The sequence below is a fragment of the Malurus melanocephalus genome, unplaced genomic scaffold, assembly GCF_030028575.1.
Source record: "Malurus melanocephalus ecotype Western Australia unplaced genomic scaffold, MMel_1.1 scaffold_586, whole genome shotgun sequence".
Lineage (NCBI taxonomy): Eukaryota > Metazoa > Chordata > Aves > Passeriformes > Maluridae > Malurus > Malurus melanocephalus.
This window is the reverse complement of record NW_026623818.1, coordinates 66,076-85,385: the sequence shown is the minus strand read 5'-3', so window position 1 is coordinate 85,385 and position 19,310 is coordinate 66,076. Positions and strand designations below refer to the sequence as shown.

The 19,310-nt window shown below is 42.7% G+C and overlaps 2 protein-coding genes across 2 annotated transcripts in view; one reads left to right on the top strand and one right to left on the bottom strand.

Annotated features, from left to right (window-relative positions):
* Window positions 1-13,250, bottom strand: part of ADAM10 (ADAM metallopeptidase domain 10) — a 38,993-nt gene extending 25,743 nt beyond the window's left edge. The window contains exons 1-2 of the mRNA XM_057382761.1: window positions 12,935-13,250; window positions 4,646-4,796 (exon numbers count right to left, since the gene is read on the bottom strand). Coding sequence (XP_057238744.1) covers window positions 4,646-4,796; window positions 12,935-12,989 — 206 coding nt within the window. The 5' untranslated portion in view covers window positions 12,990-13,250. The remainder of the gene's footprint in view (window positions 1-4,645; window positions 4,797-12,934) is intronic.
* A 1,412-nt stretch (window positions 13,251-14,662) lies between these two features.
* Window positions 14,663-19,310, top strand: part of MINDY2 (MINDY lysine 48 deubiquitinase 2) — a 26,236-nt gene continuing 21,588 nt past the window's right edge. Inside the window, exon 1 of the mRNA XM_057382762.1 lies at window positions 14,663-15,415. Coding sequence (XP_057238745.1) covers window positions 14,756-15,415 — 660 coding nt within the window. The 5' untranslated portion in view covers window positions 14,663-14,755. The remainder of the gene's footprint in view (window positions 15,416-19,310) is intronic.

Sequence of the window (19,310 nt, the reverse complement as noted above, 5' to 3'; positions counted from 1 at the left end):
TTTCTCGGTGATAGGATATAATACATCCCTTTGTAGAATTACTGAGTCTGGTGTGGAAAACGGTAGCTTTGGGTCATTTCAGCATCTATTTCATTATTAAACTATTAGCCCGCAGTTAAATGGTCACTTTAAATTGGTATAAATATGCAGGATTTAAACTATGGTTTTATTTTTTTCCTTTTTTCAACAGAAGGGTACTGTAAGATACAGTTCTTAAATCCAAACAGTCTACTGTAAAGAACAGATGCTACTTACATAATTCTAAAATACTGGTAGATGCCAGCTGTTTTCTGGACAATGAAACTGTAAGTTTGATGAATGCTTATCTGGCATATGTCAGCACTACCACTGAAAAGGCTGGTACTGCATCCTCCCTCTCACCAATGCTGCTTAGTTGTGGACTCTCACTTCTTACAACTAATTTCCCTCTACATTGAACAGAACAACGAATTAATCTCACTGAAAAATAAGCAGCCAAACGGCTTTCCCATCTTGACTGACCACGTGACCAGCAGGTGCTTCCTATGGCACACATGGAAAGATCAAGTTTAGAAAGTTCCAACTGGTCACAGAGATACAGCCTGAGAATCACTGTGGTCCAGTTTAACTTGCTGCTGCCAGCAGAGAATGGCAGTAAATATTAGGACAGCTTTTTCATTGTTTCCTGGCTACAGAATACAGCCATTTCATTAGAATCAAAATCAAAACACAAGACTGTAATTTCAGTCTTTGTAAATAGAAGCTGCTCACTATATTTATTAAGTTAAGGTGATGCAAGTTGGACAGCTGTGTGCCAATAAAAYGCTACACCTAGACAAACCCCAGTCAACCATTTAGTAAAAGGCTATTCAAGAAAGATCAGGCATAAGTTTTCAGAATCTCAAATCTCATATTCACTGAGGGCCTTTAAGTTTCACCACCTGCATTTAAATGCCACAGCACTTTATAAGTCCATGGCCTATATCTAAATGGTTTAAGTGTTTTGCAAAAGCTTTATTTCCTACCTTAACACAAAATAACTCAAATACTTGATAGAAAGGTTTTAATTTTGTCCTTCTCAGTGAAGACATAAATCACTTATTCACAATAAACCAGCTGCAACTGCAAAAAGCCAATTCTATTTATACAGCTTTTGAAACTGCTATACACCTTCAAAGCAAATAAACAGACTATGAAGTAAATTCCATTTCACTCGGTCCTTCCTAATTCATATTTAAAGCAAAATGAAAATACTTTGCAAGACCACACCCAAACTGATTAACAGGAACTTTGGACTAAATTTACATCCTGTCAACTACCCGCTCTTTGGCAGGCAGCATTAGATGTGCCACAAGAAAGCACCAAAATCCTAAATTACAGACTGTTTTGACCTTCCAATCAGACCTTACTGTTCTGTTTTGACCTTCCAATCAGCCTCCTCAGTTGATGGATTTGTGCCTCAAACCATAGGGATTTAGAATCAATTCCACATATAAACATCAGCTCTTTCCTTCATGAGTAACAGTAGCCGTTATCAAAATATTTATAAACCTCATTGACTAAGGTCTGGTCTTCCTCTGTGAATTAAAGGGAATTTTTTTAGACCTCAGTATCCTACATGCAGCTATCATTTTTACAGCACAAGGATTTTCAACCCACCCTTACACCACAAAGAGAAGTCACAGGCTGAGTTAAGAGCTCCAGCTTACAGAAGATTGTTATGGGATCTTTACCAATAACAAGATGAACTTGCTGAAGTGGACTGGAATGTGCCCTGCACCCAGAAAGAATGGTCTCACTCTTCTTTTATCGCCCCTTCAAGTCACAGTGATTTCTTTTTTCCMAATAATTTTTAGATGGATTTGTTTCGAGATGCTATTCCTTGCGAGGCTTTGACACTACCAGTGTTAGCACAAAGATGATGCTGGGAATGTGGTTAGGCCGGTTTCTCTTCTGCATCAGCACACACTTCAGTGAGCCTAAATCATCCACCAGCCTGCAGCTTAGAAGCAGCAGCATTACACTTAAACTTAACTTCACTGTCTCGTAACCTTGCTGGAGATTTAAAAGTAGAGAGGTTTCCATTGTGAGGACTCTCTGAAGCATTCTACTCTGCAGTCTTGTTTATTAGAACAATTTAATAAGGGAAGACTAGAGACTGCCAGTTGCAGCAAAGAGAGCAGCATTATAACTCTTTAAACAATAAAATTCCCTGATGTCCTGGTTTTACTCGGTCTGGCTTTTGGTGGTGGGGGGATGGGACTGAAAAAACCACAAAGATRGCTCCTGTGACAAAGTTCTAGAAGCTTTCTCCTTCTGCTCCAGCAAAAGGARYCCTRCCCCCTGTGTTTCAGAACCAATCCATTGTGGCTCTGAGGTTGATGGACAGGCTGCTGGTCAGGCCTGGGCCAATTGCACAGGCAGTTRCACCTCTGTGATGACGTTTGGTCTTGTACTTAAGAAGAATTCAAAATAAGATAGAGTGCGGCTGCCATGTAGTTTTTAGGTTGGTGATATTTAGTTTTAGTATCATGCACGGGGGAAAAACAGAGCAGGAGGGTGAGGAGATGTAAGAAGAAAATGGAGACCCAAGATCACAGTAAGGAGAAGACTGTGCTGGTGCTTGAACATGGAGAAAACAAGCTGTTCTCAAAAAGACAATTTCTTCATTGGGAGACCTGTATAGAAAAGAGAGTGACCTTGCTCTGAGAAAAACCTGGCCTTGGAGGACTGGACTGATCATAAGCTAAAAAAGGGGAAGAGGCTTGGCCCCCCCTCACGTCTGAAGCGAGTTGATGCTTAGAAGAAATTGTGTTCTGCGGGGAGGAAGAGATGCCCCCGCCCCACGTCTGAAGTAAGTGGATGTTTAGAAGAAGCTGTGTTCTGCCAGGAGATTTGTGATAGTGGCCTTACGCTGCCGAAATGATGCAGCCAGCCTTGGGGGACTGTTTTCCTTTCCCACGAGGTAAAGAAAAAGAATCCCATGCTTTCACCAGTTATACACTGACTGTTTCTTGGGAAAAGAACTTCCACAGCTTGGACTCTTCTCCTATGATCTATGTTAAACTTTCATCCCTGGCCCCCCTTTGCACACGGGAAGACATGGGGGGTTGGAGAGGGGTGACCTGAGAAAGAGACAGGTCCCCYGGAAAGAATAACAGGTGCCTTAAAATGTCCGTTTTTTTATTTTCTTCTCTTTGCAAATTTTTCCCTATTTCTGTTCCCCTCCCCAGTTCAGTAGTTTTCTTAGTAGTTTTTTAGTAATAAATCTATTTTGCAACTTAAGTTATTCAGCCTGTCTGACCATTTTCTGGAGCATATACGTATATTTCTCYCAATTATGTTATCTAAAAGCCATAAATTTTAGTGTTAATTGGGCTTTTGCTCTSCCTTCTGCCTCTTTGGGGCAGGGGGGAGGGAACATCGTGGGTGCRGTGCTTTTGGTTTTCGGTCAARTTCAAACCATGACATTCTTCTGCAGCGTAAGGCCGTGGTTTTTTTGGTCCCATCCCCCCACCACCAAAAACCAGACTGAGTAAAACCAGGACACGTGGACTAGAAATCACACTTGAAAACATGGTTTTAAGGACATGACTTCAAATTCAGGATTTGCAGTTCTACAGCATTTAGAAATACAACCCTAATGCTAGCCTTCTGGGAGTATGCACTGAAATGCAATCATTATTACATCATAAACCTCCAGGAACAACACTCCCTGAAGAAATGACAAGCTGGCACAAAAGCAAAACATTTACTCATAAAACAATATCCGAAATAGATTCAGGAGACCTGGTTTTACATTTTCTCTGTTAAACTTCTTGTGGTTCTACATATGGCTAAACACTTATTTATCAAGTCCTAAGTACTTAAATTGTAACTGAAATAACGAGAAAAGCAAGGGCATTGCACATTCCTAAAATACATTAAGACAGTGGTGCTGCAAAGCAAGGAGTCATAGAAACAGAGATACAGACACAAGYGTTTTAACTTTCTTCCTGTTTTTCCTGGGTTATACAAAAAGCAGACAATTCTAAATTGCAACAAGATCTCCCTACGTGAAAATCTACAAATTACACTGCAGTTGGTCACACTGAATATCTAACTTTTGTACTGTATCTTACATATTGAATGCAAGGCAAAGCATGTCTTGTAACAGTACTAATCGTTGCCCATGTCAAATAATCTGCAAATTTCACAACAGCACAAAAAATCAGATAACACCAGTACACRCAAAACAGAGGACTCTTCTGGCCTATTTTGTAGCTTCATATGCAATTTGAAATTTTACTTTTTCTCAATTAAATCTCCTCAGGCAATTTGTCACTATTTTTGGGAAAAAAAAACAACAAAACAAAACCAAACAAATCCAAAGCTGCATTATAAACTCAGAATCAACTACCATGCTGTTCCAGTATTATTCCAATGTTTAAGCTTCAAGCTGTATTGATAGCTACCATCAGATGTTTGTTTAAGTGCTTACCAGCAACAATTTCATACTTAAACTGGACATGAGAGAAAATACTTCATAGAAAATGTAAAAAGTGCACTTTAGTGTATGCTAGCTAATCTTATTCTGATGGTTGTATTTCATCCTTTACATTTCACTATAATTAAAACACATATGAATAAAATATTTAAAACAAACATCCTTTAAAATATCACTAACCTTCCATGAGCATGAAAATCTAGGTGCAAGAACTGATCTTCATGTGACACTGCTCTTTTGGCACGCTGGTGTTTTTGGTGTAACAAAACCACATCGTAGGACAATCCTTCATAGTGTCTGATGTACTTATTTAGAGGATTTCCATACTGGCCTGAAAAACAGAGACAAGCAAGGTKGTAACCACACTACCAGGCACAGCAGATCTGTGGGGCAAAGCAGTTGGTGACCCAAATTCCACATTATATACATTTTAGCTTTTTTTTTTTTTCTCCTTGGTACACTTCAGATTCATTTCACTCTGGTCCCACAGACTGGACAGACAATCTGCAGCTCCAAGTGCATCGGGTGGACCTTGGAAGGCATCTTCCACTTGAAGTTCAATCAAAACAAGCATAGTTCATTTACTCCAAAGCTACCCCATAATACAAATTATATCACTGCAGACAGGAATGCTTGAGAGACGTTTCAGAAATACACTCCTGATTCAAAATGATTGCAACAGCTGAGTATCTTTCTTCAAGTTCCCTGAAATGATGCTTCCAACTTCACTCKGCAGTCATGACACCACAGTATCTGCTCAGAATGTCCGCATTCTACATGTGAAATACCCAGAAAAATCAAGAGCAAATCATGCCACCTAGCAACACATTTTGTATCACATGGAATGATCTAGGACACAGAAAAGCTTTATTAAAACGTAACTYCAAAGACATAGGTTCAGTTCAGTCTATTTTGTACACTTCCTTCCAGGGTAATATTTATGACTCATATTAATATGAGTTCATTGCAGAGARTGGGGAAGATTTTGACCCTCCTATCCTGATGGAGGAAGAGACACTAGTCACTAAAAAAACCCCAAAACATAACTTGTGGAGAAAACCAGAAGAACTCTGAATTCTGCTAGTATGTCATAATCCATTGAACTTCAAATCAACCTAAATGTGAGTGCTCAGAGACTACACGTGATATTTCTCTTCAGATATCTAAAGAGATGACTAAGTAAATTAATGCTTTCAAATGCATCACTTGCATTTAAAAGCCATGTACATAAGATGATACTGGCATATCTGCTTAAAATTCAATTAATGCTATACTGCTGAGAAATCGCATTCAAATTTTCTCACAGTACTGTAGGCTTCTGCAAATGTTGACTTTTCATGACTGCAAATAAAGTCCAACAACAAAAACTGATTCTCATTTCCACTCACTCTTAGTCTCAAAATACAAGTCCATTCTCATTCAGCTTTCCAGAAAGGAAAGTGTCTTMGGTGTCTTAAAACGTTTTAAATGTTTGATTCAAGAAAGTCTACATGAATTCTAATCATTGCAAAGGTTSGGTAACTTGCAGGAGTTTTGAGGATGTTGTCTCTGTCTGATGTTTCTCTCATCACTTCCAACATAATCACAACAAAATGAAGCATAAATACCTCCTATAGCCCAAGAACTGCTACAAACCAGATTAGCCTGAGACCATGCACAATGTACATGTGCCWGACTACAGATACATGCTTTCTAATCCCAAGTATATGATCCAGAAGTGTCAATATCAAAGAAAACAAGCTTTCAAATTAACTGATAWAAGCTAAAACTTAAAGTTTTAACTGTCAAATGAACATAAATCTAGAATACAATAGTAATATCTCACTTTAAGAACTTTATCAAAACTGGAGTTAGTACACTGCAGAATGTGTAAACTTCTGCRCTCCAGAATTATCTTTAACTTTTCTGTGGTAGGAAGCTTTTAATAATGCACTCCTTAAAATTGTGACAGACCATTTTTCTTCTCAGCATTGTAAGATACATTTTGAATAGCTTCAGGCACCTAGAAAAAAAGTTTTGAAGTGTGACAACTTATTGAAGACCCAATAACACTTGGCACTCAATCCAGGTCTCATGACCACATGAAAAGATGAGAGACTGCATTTAACTGAGTCACAAAGAATAGTTTTTAAGTGCTAACTACTGTGACAAGACAGTAAAAGACTACTGACATTAAAAAGTTTTATAGCTGTTCTTTCTGCTAAGGCAAAGCAGAAAGGGTTTTAAGCAAAAACCTTTTTTCTTGACAAAAAATATATACGCTTTCTGTGATCACACAGGGAAACAACACTTTCTTTTCCCTTTCTCCAAAACTTAAAGAACTCCTCATGTTTTAAGTACTCTCATAGCAAACACTTAAACACTCCTGCTGCTCTCTTCTTGCTCAAGCACAGCAGCTGCAAACCACCTAGAGCATTATGACTTCTCCAAAAAGGGATGTCAGGCTTCAAAATGAACACTTTCACTTCTAGAAGCTTCTATAACATCAACATTGCTACAGCATTCAAAGTCTGCAACTTATCACAAACCTAATCAAACCAGCTACCTATCAGAAGGGATYATTTTCTTCACCCAAGGTAGCTTAATAAGTAGCTCAACCTTGGTAACACAAGATTCTGAGGCTGGAAAAATTCTGAGGCTGGAAAGAAAACTTCATGGAGGTACATGAGGCAGGTACAACATTTCTGTAATTAGAAGATTCTGCACCAGAAAGGAAGAAGTCTATCACAGAATCTGGAAGTGGCACAGTCCAAGAAATCATTATGATAGCACACACCAGATCCCAGTCTCTGTTACAAACTACTACAGTTATTTTCAGTAAATTAAAAACTAGGGGTTTGGGTTTTTTTCATAGAGATTGCATGACAAGGATCTTTTCAATTAAGGATACAATCAGGAAGCCTGTAGTAAGAAACACTGAACCATGAATGCTAAAATCTATTTTATGGGAACTGCTCTACAAATTCCATTTTTCATTTTACCAGGAACAAAGACAGCATGATGCCTTCCCAGGCAATCTGGTGGAATGAGACATTATACTTCACTTAAACACTAAGCTAGGAGACAGAAACCCTTTAGGATAGAGACATCGGAGGGTGACAAGGGGATGGCTTTTGAACCTGAGAGTATAGTCTTTTAAAGACTTGCTAAACTAGATGTGGCRTTTCCTATGACAGATTCCCCGCAGGAATGAAGCTTTGCTCTCATGGGCTTAGAACTAAATACAAGGAAGGACTTTAAACAGAATCCAGCAGAGCATTTAGGCAAATGTCTCAGTGTGACAGTCCAGTGAAAGATGTTTAGTGTATGCGGATGAACAACTCTTCAGTATCCCCAGAGAGACTGAAGTAAAGTATCTACAGTTGTTGTGAACAAACAAATCCCACTGGACAGGTATGGAGGCATGTAATCTCACCTTCTAACCAGGCTTATGCAAAGGATAAAATGGATCACCCATGTGATTTTAGCTATAATCTTCCTGGCACATTGTGAGCATCTACATGTTACAGCTGTTTGGTGGGTTGTGCTCAATGACTCCCTGGTCAATTATTTGCCATGGGAAAGCTATGAAGAGTTTGTGYCCCAGACAAACCCTTCCTAGTTTGTGGAAGTGAAGCAGTACCCACAGCAGATGAAATGAGCTGGGGAACACTTCAGCCACCTGGACATACGGAAATCCATGGGATCAGGTGGGATGCATCCAGCAGTGCTGAGGGGGCTGGCTGACACYATTGCAAGGCTTCATCACCTTTTTGAAAAGTTATTGTTATAGAGCGGAGTTMCTGACAAATGTCATCCCCACCTAGGAGGAGGGCCCAGAGATTTACAGGTTCCTCAAACTAATCTCAATGTCTGTGAAGATTCTGCAGGAAATTCTTAAGGAAGATAGTTCCATGCACAAAAGCATAACTAGTAATAAATAGTACTGCAAGTTTACCCATGTAAATATAAGTATCTATTAATTTTATATGCATTATTGTAAAAGAGAACATTTAATTTCCCATAAGAGGATAAATCAAGCATGCACTGTTTTAAAAGTTGAAGTTTACGTTAAACTACTCAGATTAAGATTAGCATGACAAATGCAAATAGTTCAAACACAACTCASGTTTGTTGGTGCACGAAAAAAGCACAGAATATGACTTGATGGAGTATCAGAAATTGTTCAGAAGCCAAGCTAACTCACCAGACAAGTCTTATTACTATGTCATCACTAATTTGCAGATTTAAAATGCCAGCATGTGATAAACATCTTGTAGAGAATTATTATTATCATTTTAATTAAGATAATCAAGGCAACTTTTGCTTCAAATTGTTTTCAATGTAGGGTTTATCAATCTTGAAAAAAGCTCCCTTTAMATGGGACATTGAAGAACGTACACTGCATTCAGATTCAGTAAGMCAGAAATCCTACCATATATCTTGGTCTTGGATTTAAGGTCCAAGTAACTTGGACTCCTCYGAAGAATTTATTTAGGCTGCCATTTCAWAAATGCCAGCAGCCYTGCTGCCCTTTAACACCTACTCTATTTCTATTCTTCCCTTGCACTGCACTAGATTCTGCTGAAAAAATATTCTCTCTTTTCTGGTCAAGTGTTTTTGATGAGAGAAAAACATGTAATCAAGATGTGAAGTCAGGATCACTTCCCTTCACTGAGGCCTCGCATTTAGGGCATGGTCAGACAGTACGGCAACACCAGTGTAAGCAGATGTCTGCTTTTTATTGACCTTCTTCCTCTCCACCCTGTGAAAGTCCCAGTTCTTCTTTCCCATCAGGCCTGGGTTTGCTCAATAAAACAAGTTACACATCTGGCAGGAACTGAAGTATTTCTTTTCTCTGGGCTGACTCTTTATGCCAGGAGGAGAGGTGGGAGTGCATGGCCAGGGCAGGACCACCAGACAACTCAGTACAGTGGCTCTGCCATACTGTGAAAGTCGAACCTTATGATGTTCTAAAAGTATAAACAAACTGCAAGYTCAGGTTTTTGGGCAACAGTAATTCAAAGTAGCTCGCTAAACGCCTGTTATTATTTATTTCTAATTACCATAGGCATTTCTGAAACAACCATCTGAAAGCTGTCTTGACTAGACACTGTCTCATCAACCATATAAAACTCACAATGTTTTTATTTTAAACTCTAAATAAATGCTGGAGGCCGAGTGATGCCATATTAATGAAGGCTACTGTTCTTCTCAATTTATAGTAAGAACACAAACTAAATCACTCAGATGCTGATAGCTCATAAATGCCTTCCCACAACTCCCCCATGTGTCCAGAAAAAAGCAGAATTCTCCCATGCTCACTAGGAAATAGGTAGTTGAATATCCAGAAGCACAAGACACTAAGAYACAACTTGGAAGTCCTAGCAACATAAAAGAGCATGTTGTACGAGTGAAAACAAACTATTTATCATCGATTTGCAATGATATTCAGCATTTGATCACCTAGCCAAAGCATRTTCACTCTTGTTAAATCTAAGCTTTTCAGAGGTCTCAACAGTTCTCTTTTGTGTTTTCCATTCCCCTTTCCCTTTTTTTTAATGACACTTACATAGAAGGAGAGATTAATTTATTTCCATTCCTCTAGGAACATCATTATGTATGGATAATTAAGTATTGATTAACATACCTGCATGCATCTTCATCACGTGTAACAAGAAGGCAGKCTACAAAAAGCTGCCAATAATATTGCCCAAACTTAGTACCACTTTACACACATCAAATTCATAACAGCACCAGTGAGTGATTAGATTCCTTAAGACAAGCAATTCCAGGGGTGTTGGGGAAAACATTGAGATTCACTTAAAAAAATAAATTCTCAAAAGTCAAGGTACATTTATCATWTTTCAAGTAGACACCATATACTAGAAGCTAAATTCTAGCTTTCCCCAATTACTAACAGGAACAAAACAAAATAAAACGTGTGGTTTTCCTTCTCACACTATTTAAACAGTATTCAAACTGACTTACTGGACCATCGGTTTTATGAAGGTAATATTTATGCAGTGGAAGCAAAGAAAGAAAAAGACAACACTAAAAGTGATCAAATGCCAAAACCTGATCAAGAATGTTTCTGGGCCTATTAAGCCAAACTTCTGATAATGTGTCTGCTTTAATCATACAAACATAACACACTAAAAGCTATACAGCAGCCCAAGACAGACACTGCAGTACACTTCACCAGTGCAGCAGCACTACTGATTGCTTTTGATTGCATTCTCCTCATAATTTTAAGAACAATATAAACTACAACAGATTTTTTCAAACAAAAGAGATTTTACTAAACTTTCTCAAATAAGCCATTCMAATTATGCTGCATCATATTTTAAAAGTTTTTTTTATGATTCAGACTTAGCTATAGCTAACATTACAATTGGTTCTGTGAATCTATACCTTTTTATTTGAAGTCTATTACAATAGAATATGTACAATGGCTGCACAGTACACAGGCACAAAGCTTTGCATAAGTCTGAAAGAGTTCAAACTCAGGTATCCTGTAAAAATATTCCAACCTTAAACCCAACTCACAAAACCCCAATAATTTTAAAAGTGCAGATTAATGAAATCTCCAAAATTATTACTATTTAATACCTAAGTGGCTKAAAACTAGACAACTTTGCAACTTTAGCTTCAAGATCTGTGTAGAATTAATGGGCACAAGTTGCACTGCACATGAATTAAATGTAAATTGTTGGGTTCTTTTCAGTTCTTTACAACTTGCACTGCTCTCWCAGTAATTTCTTTAAAAATCATGAACTTGCTCTTTCCACACAGATATTAATGCCTGACTAGAGGGAAAAACACACAAATGAAGAACTCTATCTTCCAATAAATAAAAACGCTTATAGTATATAAGAAATTCTAGAAATGTAAACACAGGTAAAACAGACCTTCCTAAACTTAAAAGGCTCTATTTAATTTAACATAGAATTACAGCAAATYTTTCATAATTATATTCAGACTTTTACCAAAATAGTTCCATTGGATGCTTCAGACATGTGYATTGGCATTATCACTAGATTTCCATCCAGCATTATAGATCTTTCTTTAAGATTTACCTGCACTGCTACACACCAAAGACTTGTACTTCTGCTACCTGCTACTGAGGTGTGCTTCCTACTACCCAGAAATGCTGAAGGCACCCATTCTTCTCTCAAGAAAAAATCTAGGAATTTCTGAAAAACATTAACTTTCTTCCATATATACAAAGGACTGTACTAGACATGTTTACTATGATTTTTAAGGCACAACTTCCTGCCTCGAATAAACAGTGGAAACAAGCCTCACAACTGGTTAATGAGTTATTTTGAGTTATTTCTGTGCCAGCACCATTTAGTTCAGCAAACAAAGAGGCCTTGAAAGTATGCCAACAATTAAGTCTGAAATATCTCAATAGCTTACAAGAATTTATAAAGAAAAACCGAAATTCTTTTGTGCATCCCACTCCTAATCATATAAATAACRGCAGGGCTTCTGACCATGCAAATCACCCTGCTTTTTATCTCACAGTYTAGGCACAAGTACAATAAACTGAAGTTTCCCATTTTAATGTTACTTTTTGAGACTGTGTGGAAGACCAGCATTCTGCACTGGCTTCTTTGTTAATAAACCTACATACTGATGTACACAGAGGCAGAGCCCAGATAAATCGGAGAGGTGCCAATTGAAATAGAGGAAGTCTTTATCAGTTGTTCCACCCACAGTTCTCTTAGAAACACCCTCGCAAGTCCACCCTTTCCYATGTCTATTCTTGTACAAAGTCGAATTTGTTTTCCCTGCCACGACTTGACCAATTAAACATTACCAGGCGCAGAGGAGAAACTGTCCAGTTCCTAAAGCCGAGAAGCAACTCCTAACGGGAGTCGATASGGTTACACTTCCTCATAAACACAATCGAGTTTCCCCCCGGCCTGAGAGAGAGGGGACCCTCCTGTAAGTCGCGGTCACACTTCGGGAAAAACCCGGGCTCGTCTTTTATTTCCTCAAGATGAACTTTCTGCCTGCCCGTGCTTCCTGGTTTCGGCGACAGGGAACCGGCCGCGAGGTTCCCTTCCGCGAGGGAAGGGATCCGGGACACGGCCACCGGGACGAGGCGGCAAGTCCCTGGGGACAGAAGCGAAGCCGGGAGAGGAAAACACAGCCGAGCTCTGAGGGGAGAAGGGCCCGAGGGGGAGAGGAGGGGAGGGCAGCTGACCCGGTCCTCGGCGGGGAAAGTCTCGGGGAAGGGGCGGGAGAGCCAGGCCGGCCCCGGGCGGCGGGGGAGAGGCCCGGGCGGGCTGGAGCGGCGGGCGGAACGGGGAGCCCCGCCGGCGGCCCAGCCGCGGCCCTGGCGCCGGGGCGCCCCGGAGAACGGGGCCCGCCGCCCCCGGCCCCGAGCGCCGGAGACAGGAGAGGGGGAGGGAAGAAAGAGGGAGAGAGGAAGGGAGACGGCTCCAAAGCAGGGCCCCGCGAGGCCGGGCGGCTCCTCACCTCCAGCGCCCGCCGCGCAGGAGCACAGTAGGATTATCGTCCCCGCCAGATCCATCTCCGCCGGGCGCAGGCCCCGCCGCCGCCGCCTACCCACGGCACATCCGCCCCAGCCGGCGCCGGGATGGGGAGGGGCGAGCTGGGCGCCTCCCTCCGCTTTGTCCCCCGCCGCTCCGGAGGACTGTTCCCGCCCACGGAACGGCCGCGGATCGCTTGGGAACGGCCGGGATCGGCGGCTCTCCCGGCAGCGATGCCCCCTCTCCYTCCGCTCCGCGCGCCGCCGCTCCCTCCGCCCGCGCGCGCGCCAGACGCCGCCGGTGGGGCGGGGCCGCGGGACACGCCCAGAGCGCGCGGAACGCCTCGCCCCGCCCCGCGCGCAAGGGGGCGGGACACGGCGGAAGGGGCGGGACACGGCGGAAGGGGCGGGTCCACGGAGCCACATGGGGCGGGTCCACAGCCCGCGGGGCGGGGCCTCTCCCGCTGCTTCCGGCGCGCCCGCGGACGGGGCTGTCGGAGCCTTCACCGTCCCGAATTGCGAACGCACTTCACGGGCTGTTCTCCTGTGTCCCCTTGCTTTTAGCTTGTAGAAAACTAATTTACTTTTAGAGTTTTACTCTGGTTTCCTTCATCCCCTTACCAGATGCATATTTTTTCTTTACACAAACTAATGTACTTACTTTCAGACTTTTAGGTCACCGACTTCTCCCAATGTTCTACAGGTTGTGGAGTGTTGCAGTGTCCCCACTGAACAGGGACTTGAACAACCTTCGCAATTCAACCGCCACCATGGAAATTCAAATGTGAGCCATCTGAACAAAATGTTTCCTGTCTTGTTTGTCCATATACTAATGCTTTCATCAACTGCACCATCGCAAAGATTTATTTTTTGTAATAGGCTTTGTGACAASTTTCTCAGTTTACTGTCAATCCTTCATATTCGTGCTTTCCCATTCCTACTACCATGGCAGAATAAAAAAAACCCTCCCTCTGAACACTGTTATAGGTGAGAAAAGGTGTCATRGAAATGCACATAGAAAATAAAATTACAGTGAATGTACCTCAGGTAAAGCAGCAGAAGTTGATGCAAAGTGTTTACAGAGTTCAAATCAGAAAGCTGCTGAGAATAAAATGAGAGGATAAATCCTTATCATCCCAAGACTATTTAAAATTTGTGATTAAAAGCTGAAGATTTCTGTAGAGAGAAGGTTCATTGAGGTAAAGTATGAGTAATACACCCACATTCGTTCTTACAGAATCATAGAATRTTAAGGGGTTGGAATGGTCCTTATGGATCACTTAGTTCCAACCCACTGCCACGGACAGGGACGCCTCACACTATCCCAGATTGCTCAAGGCTTTATCCAGCCTGGCCTTTGAACGCTTCCAGGGATGGGGCATCTGCAGCCTYTCTSTGCAACCTGTGCCAGGGCCTCACCACCCTCACGGTAAAGAATTTCTTCCTAATATGTARCCTAAATTTCCTCTCTTTCTCTAGAAAACATAATTACTCTATTCAGTCCTTAATATTATCTATTACGCTCACCGCAGCCGTATCTTTTATAGTACGACTGCCTAATAGACCGCGAGGCAAAGCACCGACAACCCTTGGGAGAGCCAAACTCACCTGTTTCCCTCCCCTTCCCGCTGCCCGCCCCGCCCCGGCCCCCCCGCCCGGGCCCCGCCGTGACCCGCGGCCGCTCCACCCCCGCCCGCACGTCCCCGGCGGGGCGGAGTCGGCGCCGCTGCTGTGATGGCGTCGCGGGCGCTGCGGCCGGAGGCGCAGCCGCTGCGGTGCCAATAGAGAGCGGAGCGGCCGGGCCGGGCATGGAAAGCCTGGCGCAGCCCCCGCCGCCCCCGGGCTCGCTGCAGACGGGCGGCGGGGGCGCTGCCAGCCGGCTCCGCCTGGGAGAGGCAGCGGCGGGCGAGGGCGGCTGCAGGGAGGCCAAGGAGGGCGGCGGACGGCGCAGCCCTTCCCCTCCACCGGCCCCCGCTCCCGCCGCGGCCCCTCGGACCGCATCCCTTTCCCGGGCCGCGGAGGGTGGTGCGGCGGCGGAAGGCGCGGGGCTGGCGGTGCCGGAGAGTCCCGGAGCGGCGCCCGCCTCGGAGAGCGGTCCCGCGGGAGCCGGCTCCGGGAGCAGCGGCGCTCCTAGCCCACCGGGGGAGGAGTCCCGCAGCCTGGACTCGCTGGAGTCCTTCTCCAACCTGCACTCCTGCTGCCCGAGCAGCTCCGAGCTCAACAGCGACGCCGACGAGGCGGTGGTGGCGGGGGCCTCCTCGGAGGGCCCGGCCCCGGAGCCCGAAGAGGACAGGCCGGCGGCGGGCTCCCAGCTTCTCTCCGCTTCAAAGGAGCGCTTCCCGGGGCAGTCGGTCTATCACATCAAGTGGGTGCGCTGGAAGGAGGAGAACACGCCCGTCATCACCCAGAACGAGAATGGCCCCTGCCCGTTGCTGGCCATCATGAACGTGCTGCTCCTGGCCTGGAAGGTACCGGGCGGGCTGGCGCCATGGCGGGGCGGGCGGGCGGTGCCGCGCGGGCGGCTCGTGAGGCACGGGCAGCGTTCGGGGCTCCTGAGCCGGCGCGGCATCAGCGCACCGCGGCAAGTTTGGGCTGTTCAGGACAACGACRTTATCGAAAACGCTGGAGAGAGACTTCTGACGAGGGGGAATGCCTTTAAACTAGCAGAGGGCAAACTGGGATATAAGGAAGAAATTGTTCCCTATGAGGGTGGCGAGGCACTGGCRTAGGTTGCCCAAGGAACCTGTGGATGCCCCATCCCTGGCAGCATCCAAGGCCTGCTTGGATGGCATTCTGGGCAACGTGGTCTAGAAAAAGGTGTCACTATCCGTGGCAGAGGGGTTGGAACTAGGTGATCTTTCAAGTCTCTTTCAACGCAAACCATTCCGTGATTCTTTCAAGAAATACACAGGCTTATTTCTGCTGTTAAGTACATGTCTCACATATAGAACTTGAAAAATAAATACTGCCTTGCAGTCTGTTGCCAATATRCTACTTAGATGCTGCTGGCATATATAGACTTACTTTGTTATTGTCTTAAAACAGGAATTAAAAATCTAGATGAAGCTTACTAACCTGAACATTGTATAGTTTGCAGATGTGTACAAGTTTCTAGTAAGTAAAGATTAATATTTATGGCACTGAAAGCACAGGTGGTATTTTTGGAAAATAGGTTAGTTTCGTATAATAAAGTGTTTGCAGAGCTGTACAAAATGCAGAACTGTACAAAATACATATTTGTACCAACAGCTGCCTGAGTAATAGGGATGCATTCATACAGTTATGCAGTATAGATTGTATTTAAATTAWTGAGTAAATCAGGTAGTGTTCAAGAACAGCTTTGAGACCTGGAAGTTCTTGTGCTCTGTAGCCATAGTGGATGTGGACTTCCCGTAGTCTTAAAATATTTTTTCTCTAATCTTTTAAGTAATTAAAATGTAAGGCATAATGTAGTTATTAACATGTATTATATGTGAAAGGAGTATCTGTTGGAGAAAAGCTGTAAGGTTGTGTACATTGCAAAGCAAGGGTGAGGGACACGTCTCAGGAAATGCTGGCCATTCAGCCCCGGAAGACTGAAAAGCTGATAGAATCGAGGAATAGGACAGCTTTACAGGAGTAGCTTTTGTATTGTAGTAGCAAGGGGAAGAAATTTGATATTGGAAGAGTAAGAGCTTGTTCACAGTGTAACAGGTGACTTAGGAAAAGGTCAAAATGGAAATRAGAGAAGAAATTTGTTTAGATGTGGGTAACTCCAGAATATTAATGCTCTTGGCTGAGGTACAATTTCTACACACTTTTCTGAGCAGAATAGCTCAGATATCAGGAGGAAAACTCTGGRTACAGTGATGTTGATATTTAAGCATCAGTAAAAGCAGTACAAGGAAGTTGTGTGTGACTTAAAAGTATTGCCTTATGTAGATTCTGCCATCCTCAAGAGGGGGTGAAGATTGTTGTAGGCTTCAGTATTAAACACTTGCTTTCTGTGCTCCCTACGTCTGGGGGTGACTTGGAAAACTTACATTCCCTATCATTTTGTGTGGCGGCATTTTAAAAGAAACTGTTAGTTACAGGATTTTCCTTTTAAATCTTTSATTTAATGAAAGATGTAAATGGAACAGCACTGGTCTGTTGTTTGAATTAAAGTGTTTGGAGATTTTATTCCTTAGCATTCTTCCTTTTTCTTCTTCTGCTGCTCTCCATCCAGAATTTTAACTGAAATTTTACTGTGATCAAATGTTGCATTAGTGAGAATTAAGGTAATATCCAGTTTTATRAATAGACAAAAACCAAAATACCCCCTGGTAGTGTCCTACTGTTTCTTATTGCTCAGATTGCAGGAAGTTTTCTATAGTTCTGTCTATGTAAAACGTCAGCAGAATTTACATGAGTTGCAGACAGGCAGCTAAGCTGATGAAACTGTCATCACAAGTTATTATTTGTAGGCTTGAGGGTTTTCCTGTTAGTTGGTCATGTATCATAGTTGCTTGTTAYTGATTTTCCTAATTAGTGCCTCTCCCAGTTAGCCTTTCTTTTCCCCAGTTCATTGCCCAGAACCACACTGATAGTAGTTGGGGTGTCAGCTCATCTGTACATCACTGACAGTAGGTTGCTACCTCTGAAGGCCTGAACCAGGATTAACACTAGTTTGGATCAAGTAATTATAATTTGGGAACAAGAAGGCAGGCCCAAAGATGAAAATAGGCAAAAGTAGAGTGAGAATACCATAGTACATATTAGGWGAAAAGAAGCTACGTGTAACAGGAAAAAATGGTATAAAGAGATGACGAGGGAAAACAGAAATCATAACGGGTAATAAGAAATTAAACAGTTACAGTTTGGGCTYCATTACCTATATTAGCCATTATCTTTCCTTCTCAGACCTCGGTCCTGACAAGGTTGAGAGCTCTGGTCATCCTATGGTTAGGTCTGGTCTCAGTTTAAGTCCAGTGCTGGTTTGGCAGCTGGGGTTTTGGRAATACAGCCCCCACTGTGACTATTCAAATTCCATTTTGAAAATACCAGGTTTTGGAACTAAACTTGTGATAAAATGCTACCTCTCTTTTATCCACTATTTTCAAAGGATACGTAAAACTTTGAGGTGGCAGATTGCAGGAGCTGTATTTTAAAYATTAAAATTATGAAATTACTTTTCTTTTGAAGTGTTTCTGCAGTCTGCCTAAGTGTAACTTGCAGTTTAGCCTATAGGAGGGAAAKCCAAGGAGTTCTGCTACAGAAGTGTTACAGAAATGCTCTTCTTAGAAGAAAAACAAAAGCGCTATGATATCAACTTGGAAAAGTAGCTGTTGTGCAAAACAGCTGTTGTGCAAAACAGTCTGGTAACCACTTAGACTTGCGTGATGGAAATGAAAGCAGAAAGGGAGATTTTAACAATGTATGTACAAGCACGAGTTGTGTCCTCTGGTGTAGCACACTGTATTTCAGCTTATTTAAATCTAGAAATCGCTCAGTTTTTGCTCAGGCTTATGGCTTACTCTGTGGTTAAGCAATGCAAAGTTGGCTTTTCTAAGTACCTTTTGTGATCTTTGTTAGGTGTAGTTCATGCAACACTTTCTGATAACTTCTGGCATTGCATTAAACGTAATTTTGGGGGRATGGATGTGGCCGTGAGATGCTAAAAGCTTAATGGGGTGCCATGTCATTCTGCTCTTTGCTTCTTCGGTAGGATGTGATGTCTTGTAGCTGAAGAACTCTGTGATACTTCACATGTTGCACAGAAATTACATATCTGAAGTGTCAGGAAAGATTTTGAAACATAAAATAAGCAAAGGGAAAACTTTATACAATTTGAATATAAATAATATTAATATAGTCTTGAGAAGTGAGTGCATGTGGAATATTTTGTCCTTATGTAGCAGAACAATGCCAGTACCATATTTGACAGTGTCTTTGAAAGTTTTTTGTGTCATAATCCCCTCAACAAATGGAAGGAGCTGTGTTCCCTACACACATAGTTCTACTAAAATTTTGGTGRCTTTTAAAACTGTACGAATTACCTATTTAGGTATCCTAACAATTATGTAAGTAAATGTTATGTAATCCTTTTCTTGCTTAGATATATTCAAACTCATGTGCAGAGAAGAGGCAAAAAATTCTAGTTAGAAACTTGTAGTTTTAGGTTTTCATGAAAATTACCTTTTTCAGTGGAGCTGAGCCCAATACACTCCCGCTCATATCCCCTTGATGTGTCCGAGGCAGCAGTGCTGGTGGCTGCTCCGAGGCCTGGCACTGCCCTTCACACGTGCCGTGCTGTCCCCTGTTGCTGAGCTGCCCGGCCGTATGGCCAGAGCTGGCACAGATTGTGCGGATGGGCTGGCACGGGCTTCCTTGGCAGCCTCCCTT